The sequence below is a fragment of the Columba livia genome, chromosome 7 (assembly GCF_036013475.1).
Source record: "Columba livia isolate bColLiv1 breed racing homer chromosome 7, bColLiv1.pat.W.v2, whole genome shotgun sequence".
NCBI lineage: Eukaryota > Metazoa > Chordata > Aves > Columbiformes > Columbidae > Columba > Columba livia.
This window is the reverse complement of record NC_088608.1, coordinates 35,935,944-35,946,119: the sequence shown is the minus strand read 5'-3', so window position 1 is coordinate 35,946,119 and position 10,176 is coordinate 35,935,944. Positions and strand designations below refer to the sequence as shown.

At 47.9% G+C, this 10,176-nt stretch overlaps 1 protein-coding gene across 2 annotated transcripts in view; it reads right to left on the bottom strand.

Moving 5' to 3' along the window:
- Window positions 1-392: 392 nt before the first annotated feature.
- The window catches only part of COL6A2 (collagen type VI alpha 2 chain), a 28,290-nt gene continuing 18,506 nt past the window's right edge, over window positions 393-10,176 (bottom strand). The window contains exons 27-28 of one of the 2 annotated variants that reach the window (XM_005515268.4): window positions 9,851-9,889; window positions 393-1,966 (exon numbers count right to left, since the gene is read on the bottom strand). In XM_005515268.4, the coding sequence (XP_005515325.1) occupies window positions 1,359-1,966; window positions 9,851-9,889 (647 nt within the window). In that variant the 3' untranslated portion in view covers window positions 393-1,358. Of the gene's footprint in view, window positions 1,967-5,850; window positions 6,940-9,850; window positions 9,890-10,176 lie in introns of those variants that run through there. The other variant, XM_005515269.4, reaches the window with a different exon arrangement.

The window sequence follows — 10,176 nt, the reverse complement described above, 5'->3', positions numbered from 1 at the left end:
CATGATGGGGAAAGGTGCAGTCCCCTCAAAGAGGGGCACCTGAGCTCTTCCCACCCGTGAACAGGTGAAGAAGATGAAGCAGGTGAGGAGTGAAGACACAGTCTCTGTTGTGCTGAGTGATCATGGTCTGAATGGGCACTGTGGGGGTACCGGGGCCAGGGGTGAGAGCTGGAGAAGCCCCATAAGCATCTTGTGGTCCCTCAGGTCCTCAGTAGTGCCCTGTGACCTCAGTGCTGCAGGGACCCCTGGCCTTGTGCTCTAGCATTTGTGAAGAGAGGCAGAATACAAACTTATCTGGGCTTATCAGCTTAGCACCAGGAGAATCAGCTGCTCATTAAAAATAATTTGAAAAAAAAAGAGACAAACTACAGAATAAAGAGGCTTTTTCAAAATAGGGTGAAAAGAGTTTGTTTATTTTTGCAGACTGCACAATTCAAGTCCAAATCTAGGCATCGCTCAGCAGATACCGGTGGGAAGAAGGCACCATGGTTGCTTTGAGCACATTGGGATGACAGGGAGGCAGCTCCAGAGGCTGCCCAGTATTTTGTGAGATGCTGGGAGGCATGCTGACCCTCTCAGCCAGCATTTTGGGTGCAGTAATAAATGAACAGGTTGTGATGAACATCAAAATGGCAGAAGGAAGCAAGGGAGATATGGCCCACAGGAAAATTAAGATCTTGAAGAAGATCTATGAAATTTAGGATAGACAAAAAGCCCAAAATGAGCACATGCAGACAACTGTAGAAGGCAGCAAAACCTCTCACTATCCCATTACTCCTGGAAAAAGAGGAGCATGCCATGCGTAATGAAGGCAAGCCGCTGACCATTTCAAGCCACATGTGTTGTGTCATAAACTCAATTGATTCTCTCAGAGCAAAAAGTGCTGAGAGAAAAGAAAGGATGAGAGAATCTGGAAAAGGGTTTGCTAAGGACTGGGGGATGTCACAACCATAAAGCTCCTCACAGGATGCTGAGGGTTATTGAGAGTGTTTGAAAACTAGAGATGATTATTTGTCCTACTACACTGGAAAGGTTTCTCTCTTGTCTGACAAGCCCTCCTAGGCTTACAGCACGTATTCAAGGCACGGCTTAGTGCATGTAAAGCTTTACAGAAGTATGTCGTATGGCTCTGTATCCTGCTTTGATTTTGGTTTTAATTAGCACCATAAATGTAAGATACACGACTTTTCATCATGAAAATCCAAAAAGAGCTCTGGATTTTGGCTAGAAAGGAGCACCCAGAGGCCAGCTTGTTCTGGGCCAGCTCAGAGCTGCTAGCAACCATACAGAAGGAAGAAAATGAAATGGGTAATAACAAGGGTGTGTATACTGGTGAGAAGAGGACATGTGCACTCCATTTAACATATCCACCTAATGAACCTGTCAAAGAAGCTGGGCTGGGAGAGGCTGTCATAGTCCTTCTCCCGGAAGATAGCTGCCCGGTCCCCGAGGCCAAGCTTTAGCAGGACATCCATGTCTACGTCACTCCCAAGAGCCACTACCGTGGGCATGACATCTTGCTTCTTCATGGAGTTGATGGCCTCCTCGAGGTTCTTGCTTCCCGTGATGCCATCAGTGATGAAGACAAAGGAGAGCTCAGCATTGCGCCGGGCGAGTCGCTGCCCATTTCCTGGGCTGAGCACGATGTTGTTGATGGCATGTATGATGGCTGACCCAATGTTGGACGATGAGTCCAGGTACTTGATCTGTGCCAGGGCATCCGAGATTTCCGTCAGGTTGTAGGTCAATGGGAAGACCACGTCCTGGTCCCTCTCACTGCCGTACTGCAGCAGCGCAATTCGGGCATTCATGTTGTCGTTGTCGCTTCTGGCCAGCGTGAGCTGTCGGGCCACCTCCTCCACAAAGCGGTGGGCCTTGTGGAAATTCTGCTCCCCGATCCTTTCAGAGCCATCGAGCAAGAAGACGACATCAACAGGGCGCTGTGTGCACTGGGCCACTGCAAGCTCTGCAGGAGAAAGAAGACAAGAGTTGGGAGCATGAGATAGCCTACAGGATAAGGCTTAAGCTTGGCTCAGGCAGTCTGGGCCAGAGTTGCCTCTGTGCATCTTTGTCCAAAGAAGGACCAGCCTCACTCTGCTGCCAAAGTCTGCCTTTGCAGCTGGTAATGTGCGTGGTTTGCTTATGATGCCCTCAGCTCCTAGGCACTAGGTCTTAATGAATATTAATTCTGGGGCCTATGACAGACCTCCATGAGATTAGACCGGTCTGTGCATTTCAGTCCCAGAGTTACATCCCCCTTCTAACAGCAGTGCCCAGCTCTTATCTGTAACAGGACTATCCAGAGATTAATAGCAGGCAGTGTCTACAAACCTCTTGGTTACTTCTAGAGAGTGGTTTACTTTCAAAGTTATTCTTCACACCCAGATTTGTAGGACGAAAGCTATTTTCATGCCTCTCACCCAGATTAGTTTAATCAGCAGTCACTAATTCCTGAAGAGTTTACAAAGATTGGGTCATATGGTTGGCAAACAAGACTATCCTTTTTGATGCACCTGTATGTAGTAAAGCAGCTTTTGTAATATATAACAGACTAATATTTGAGGGAAACACAGTGGGACATTGTTCTTCAGTCACTCAGAACAGCACATGTCCACAAAGGGGGCATATGAATATATACAGTAAATGAACTCAGAAAAAGAAAGAGACATTAAAGAACATTCTTTGGAGATAGCTGTTAGTTAGGGACCATTATGTTGTTCCTTTGCAGTAGTTATGTGAATGACATTTGGTGTTCCTCTGTGTGCACTGCTTCTCTAAAAAAACACTTCCATTATTGCACTGTTGAATTTTCTTCTTCTTCTTCTTCTTCGAGTTTTCTTCTCTGCTGAAAGCACTGGTCAGGAATATGATTGCAACAGCAGTATTGATTTGTGATGTACACTCTGCCGCTGGCCACCCTCTGAGTTGGCAGCAGGGCAGTGGCCTCATCACTGTCAAGCAATTCTGTGGCTCTAAGATTGAATTTTGAAAAGGTGAAGACCTGGAGCTGATGTCATGTTGTGCTGCATGACTGGCAAGGAATAAAAGATTCTGGAGCAGCCCCAGCATCCATCTCTGGAAATGAGGGGTAACTTTTGAGACAGCAGTTGAATTTCTGTGCTATGAGCAAATCCAACTTGGCAAATTGCTTCCTCAGAGCTGAATGCTATTAGACCTGGGTTCAGCATGGTGGGGTGCTGAACCGGCATAATTCCTTATATGAGGGGAGCAACAAATGGATCACCATTTAATACATTCATACTATGTGTGTAGTCAACACTTGGGAAATGGCAAAGTTATATTTTAAGCAAAATAGATACATGCACTCTTGAGACTACAGAGACAGTGTCCAACGTGAATCCAGTGGGACAAGACAGTCTAGCAGGAGCTCTGATGGTGATATTGTTGAGCTCGCAGACTATTTGTCACCACTTCCATCAATGATAAAACAGTCAAAGCTGATGCAGGAACTTCTGCTGGTACTTGTGATTTAACCTAACTTGTTAGACTTTGCAAAAGTCCATGGTTGTTTCTGTATCATGTTTCCTGACCTTGCAGACTGACACTTCTCCTTAGCCCACACTGTAAAACATATCTACAACGATGACAAGCCTTGAATGGTGCTTACTGTACACTGTCTTACAGTGAACAACAGGACTCTGCAATGCCAGTTCTGACTGCAGCAGAAACTAATTTCCAAGCAATGCTTTTTTGCCCATGAGTTTTTTGAATATAGCATTTCAAAATTTAACTGTGATACTCCACTCCTTTGAAGCATTAACAGTATGTACTCACCTCTGCCCAGCCTTCTTTGAGAAATGTTGTCTAAAGGTACATGGATGCTGCAGTTCCTGGTGTGCAGGTGCTGCTGCCACAAGGATATTTTGCCATGGCAGCAGCTACACCCCCGGTCCTCACCTGCTCTGTGCAGTTGTGGAAGAGGAAAGGAAGGCATGTTCCTTGCAACCACACATCCCAAAATCTATATAGGGGTCTGCAAAAGCAGGTGGAAGCGAGTGAGTGCAGGTGAGGGCTGCATATCGTGTTGGAGAAGTGTTACCAGTCCGTCCCTCCCAATGCTTGTCAAGTTGTAATCATGTTTCTTGAGATGACAAGCAAGATCCACCTGCCACCCACATGATCCAAAGCAAGCCTTGAGAGCTCCTAGTTAAGCAGACCACAGCTGAGAGCAGCATCATTCCATGGAGCTTTAGTGAGAGCATCACGTACGTGTGGCTCTCCAGGCAGCCTCTACTGCAGGAGGACTCCCTGGAGACACACCACTTGCTGCTCAGGAGAGGGCTGCCTTTGTGCTGTGTGATAAGATGCCTTTACATAGGACTTAACCCACAGAAAAGTAACTGCTGCAGGGCAGCACAGCAAAACCTTGGGTTTGTCCCTCTCAGTGTCACGCTTTGGTTGCAGCTTGTTTCTTGGAGGCCGAGGGCTTGAGTGCCATTTTCTGCAGCAAGGAACAAGATTCTCGTCCTTAAGTAGGAGATCAGCTCTGAGAGGCACCACCACAAATTAGGCCAACTAAAATCTTCACATCATGCTTTTAACTGGAGCACTTGTCCATCTCACGCAGCTCACAGCAAGGCAGGGAGGCCTGCAGCTCCCTGTACTGCATACCGTGTGCTAGGACACAGCTGAGGACATCTAACAGCACAAAAAGCATGGATTTTCTTGCCATTAGCAATGCATCTAGTTATGGGCTTGTGCAGAGTGACCCCACCCATTCAGGTCATGTTCCTGCTGCTTCTTAAACCTGGGTAACTTGTATTTCCTCCCTTGTTTCACAGTGTTGACAGTGGAGGTGAAAGTGACAGATGGGGACTGACTTCCCAGCCCTTTCACAACCCCTCCCATTTCTTTGTAGAGGTGGTGTCTGTCCTTTCCCCAACCCCTGATCTGTGTCCTTCCCTTGCCCAAGAGCTTCACTGGAAGAACTGCTGCTGTGATGAAATCTGGTTTTATCAGAGGGGTTAGCAAAACACCACTACACTTACTTGCCTCTGGCTAACAAGGGCCAACACAAACACTGCTCAGGCAAAGAGACCTTTTGTCTCTCCTTTCCCCCTCTCCCCATCCCCCATAACAAGCGGAAGGTTTTTGAGAGGTCAAAAACTTTCAATTTTGCACTGCTTTGCTAGGAAACATTTCCAAAGGAAATGGAATAAACAGCCACTGCGTGATGAGGTCTAAACCCCCTTTGCTGAAGACTTGCTGAATCCTCATCTTGTTCAGCAAGATGTCCCAGCCCTGAGATGTTCCCTCCAGACCAGTGTTTCTTTGGGGCTTTTCCTCTAGCATCATGGCTGGAGCTGCTTAACTACTCTGAGTTCAGTCACCTGCTACTTTTGGGGTAAAAATGAAAACAGAGTAGGGGGCTTGGCACAGACTATCTGGAATACGTGGATTACAACCAGACACTAGCATCTGGACTCAGACACCTCATCCTTTCGCCTGCACCTAAAACTCTGAGCACACCATTTAAAGCTCTCTGAACAATTTTCCCTTTATTATATGCCAACAGCAGAGTTTTCTGGGCTCCCTGTCCCTATAGACTGGGAGCAAAATGTGCTGAAACCTTGGGAGAAAGACTGCTTTTGTGCAGGACATCAGACCTGCTCATGTGCTGAGCAACACAAACACCTCCCCTGCGTACCTGTCCCCAGACGCCTTCTAGCCTTGTCAGCTGGCAAGCCCCAGATGCTGAAAACACTGCAAGAAGCTCCAGCTCCTGTGCCTGAGCTTGGCAACTGGCTCCACTTTGCACCCCTGGAAACATTACCTCCTGACCACATTTTTGAAGACCGTACATCTCCCTTCTGCCCATTAAACATGACATTTGCTCAGTATACTTTATTGTGATAATACCATGTCAGTTAGAGAGGCTGCAAAATTCACTTGCTGGCAGTAAACACTTCTACTCTTGTGTCTGCACACAAAATGCTGTTTTCTTTTCTCACAGCTTGAGAGGGTAGTAGTTTATCTGGAGGCAGGAATGACAGCCACCTGCCCAACCTTCTGTGAAAGCCAGGGGCAACTGAGCTCGTGGAAATATCACTCCTTCTCTAAACGTACGTACCTGCAGCACAAGTGGTCGGTCTGTAGTCTCTCTGAACCAAACTAGCACTGGGCATGGATCGAATGGATTATACTACAAGTTTAAATACTTGCTTTTAAATAGCTTGCCCCCCCTCCCATACTGTTAGCTCTTTCCCCTCAAAATTTCCAGCTGCCCATTAAATGATTGTACAGAGACACTCACTATGGCGAGAGGAGATGCACCTTGCTTTGCCAGTCTTGCTACACAAGTGGTTTGCATGAAGCGAACCCTCACGGTAACCCAGCAAGAGGTGCAAAAGATGCTTCAAAAGCTGTCAGCAAATATATGTGTAGGAGACACACTGGAGAAAGCTGCCATGCTCACCAGCCAGCCAAGCCAAAGAGGACTGTCCCTTGTGTCACATCACCAGCTGAGCTCAACCAAGCCATTTCACTGCCTGTGTTTCTCCTAAACTAAAAGCATCTACCAATGTACCTGTCCCCTCTGCCAAACAAGCACTCCAGGAAAGACAATTACAACCTCTGCTCAACCTCTGCCTCCACCCACTTCATGCGATCTCTAATGGAGATGTCAGCAAAGCCCTAGCACGGTTTCTGGGTCCCCCACAATCTCGCTGTGCACCATTTTGAAGGTGTCAATGAACAAGTCCATCCACTCTTGACGCTCATTTCCAGTGGCAAACTTGGCTTTTTCGGCGGTAAAGGCCAAAGTGGCCACCAGCTGGGTGTACATGCTGGGGTCCTGGGTTTCCCGCGTGGAGTTTAGGAACTGGGCGATCGAATGTATGGTGCTGGGGAAATCTATGTTGACTCCCTCTTCCATGGGGCGGAAAATAAGTGGATTTACGTTCCCAGGGTTCCTGTCATCTGCAAGTGAGCGTCAAAAGAATATTTTCAGGGCTTGCTAGCAATGGCTGTGTCTCTCTCTGAATGCTACCTGGCTTTCCTGTGTGCACTGCGCCAGAGAAGAGCAGAGCTAACGAGGGACAGAAAAGTAAAGACCAAAGCCAGATTTTAAAACTTTCTGCCACGTTTATGCCTGAGGAACCGTGGGATCCACACCAAAATCAATGGCACGTTAACTGAGAGACCTCAGGAAATGATGTGAAACCTTAACTGCCCAGTTCCTTCCCACTCATCCAGCAAAGACACGATGGAGAAAGAGCAGCGCTCAGGAAGAGATGGCCACGGGGTCCAGCTTCTTTCCTGCGTACGGGATTCAGCCACCACATAGTTTTGAACTCCGCTACATGCAAACCATACACATGATGCTGTACAGCATCTAAGGGACAGCATTATGTGAACTCCTTGCCTGGCACTCAGCCTGCTGTGTTTTGGCTAGAGTCACCGCCCTGCAGCGTGCAATGCTCCTGTGCAGTGTACGGGCTACTCAGGACTCCGAGAGCCTCTGTCTCCACCTGGCTGTGCTGAACTTCGATTCAAATAACATCCCAAAGCTCAAAGCAAAGACTTTTGCGTGGGTTAGAAAGACTGTCACAGAGCATCATGCGGTTTCTATTGAAGCAAGTGGTCAGTTCCTATTTGCTCAGCATTTAATCCATTTAACACTCTAGCATCCAGTCAGCACCCCAGTAATCAATGGGTAGTAACAAGGAGAGAAGGCTCTGCCCCAAAACCATGAAAATGTGGATTTCCCAAGGCTTTCAGCTGCAGATGTGTACCCGAAGCAGTGATGTGCCTGGCTCTGCATGGCAGCAGAGAGGAATCTGGGGTATGTGTAATACCTCTCCCTCCCTGTGCCCTGCTGACAATACCCAAGCTGGAGCTGGGGTACCTGGCATGAGCAATTGATCTGCTCCTTAAAAGTGTCAGGGCTGCAACTCTGACAGCCATGGGGCCAAGAGCAGGGCTGGGTGTAGCTGCCTCCCTGACCTGAACCTGTCTGGCCTGTCTACAACTGGACACATGTGTTGGATGTGCCAGAAGCTCGCTCAGACACCCGGCGAAGGGCACCGTCTTCATCCAAAGGGTTTGCATGTGCATCGGCACAACCCTTGAGCTGTACTCAGAGAACCAGAGGAAGCTGAGCACTGAGCAGAGAAGCCTCAGGCTCTCCCGCATGCCTTATCTTACATTCCATCCAACATGTTCTGTTGCCACCAGGCAAGCGTGGTCATTGCAAATCCTTCTAAATGATGACAGCAACACATCATGGACCATCCAGTGCACTGGGTGGAAGGCCCTTTGCCAAAAGGCCCCTGAATCCCTGAGTAGCACTTAAAATTTAATCTACCATGCCTAGAACAGATTCTTGTGCACCAGGACAACTTTTGCCCATGTTGAGATGGGTGTACTGGCACTTTCACAGGAGGTCTGCACCTATCCAGCCACGCCACTACACCTCCCATGTCCTCTGGAGCGCAAGCGTAGGGTCTGCACTTGACCTGGCCTGCCTATGGCACGGCTTGAGGGATTCACCCACCAGGGGACCCTCTCAGATGCCTCCTAAAGCCATTTCTGTCCTGGTCCCCAGGACTGTCAGGCAGCAGTTCTCACCTTGCATCAGGACAGAAACACCCAAGTATACAGCAGGGAAAGGAACACCAACTTCGCCTTGCTTTGGAGGGCTTTGACGACTCAAGCCCAGGAGAGCATGAGTGTGCCACTGCTTGGGTCAGTCTTTCTCCTGCAGTGTTCCTCAAGAATGGAGAGGCTGCAAAGACCAAAAGCTTTGAAGACACCTTAGCAGTCACCAGTGTGGCACGGTGAAGTCACCTCCTTTTGCACGGATCGGCAGGACAAAATTCTTCAGAGGACACTGCAGAGGAGACTGTGTGGATAGCTCAGCAACATGGTTGGACTTTGTGCTCTATGCATGGGCAGGTGCAAATACACAAAATACTAGTGAAAAACTTTATATGAGAATAATTATAGTTTTTCTGTCTTCAGATTCCTTTGCTTTGTATGGAAATGAAGTGACTTCTTTGAAAATGAAATCTGAGATTCTGTATAACGCTGAGTTGAAGCTTGGGACTTTCACAAAAACATTCATGGGAAGAGTAGAGAAAAAAATTGCAAGAACTGGCAAAACTTTGTCCCCTGTAAGCTTTGTGTATATCAGCAAATAGTGCATCTATTGTATTTAAATAGGCACAGAGACTCAGACAGGATCTCTAGGAATTTACATTGCAGATCTGCCCCTTAACGAGCAAAATGTAATCAAGTAAAGCTACCTGCAGCAAGCAGCAGCAGTCTCCTTTATACCACAGGATCCTTACAGCCTTTTTCCTTTACTCCAACACCCTGAGTTAATTGTTAATTAAATACAGCCAACATTAGAGAAGCCAAAGCTTTTGGTCCACTACTCTGTCATTTTCCAAACAGTCCCTACTACCTGCTCTGCCCTTGTCGCTCCCAAGGAGCATCCTGTCCAGTGCAGGTGGGAGAGTTTAGCAAGGAGGTTTTGACTTGGTGTACAATAGAGATATGGAGCAAGCAAGAAATGAATTGCCAAGTCTGGAGGTCAAAATCTGGTTGCTCCCAGAAACTGGGACAGGGAGAAATACCAGGGCTGAGCCGTGCTGGTGCACAAACTCGGTGCACATGTACCTGCACAGAGAGCTTAGAGAGACAGGAAAAGAGCAGAAGATGAAAACCCAGAGCCTCTTCTCATGCAAAGTAATGCTATTTTCCAAAATCCTGCTATCCAGAGGGAATGAACAGGTTTGCACACCCCCCTCCCAATCCCGAGTCTTGTGCACCCTCCCCTGGACCTACCACTTGGTGCAGAAGGCATGAAGCTACTTATGATGTTTACCTGTCTGACAGGGCAGCTCAGGGCAGACGATCTGTGGATCTAGAAGGAAAAGAAACAAGGAAAACTGAGTGATGTGCTGCCGGCCCCCTCCACAGCTTGCACACTCGGGGTGGCAGGGTAAGGACTCTTCACAAGGGGAAAAGGACTCCAAAGGACTGCCCCAAAAGGCCAGCACGTGTCTGAGGAAGGACTGTTCATCCAGGGCTACAGAAAGTACAGCGTCCACCTTGAATGACTCAACTTATGAGCTATGGGCCAACCTGGTGGGACACGTCTCTGCAATGGTTGCAACACACCATATGTGCCCTCCACCCCAAACCCTGGGG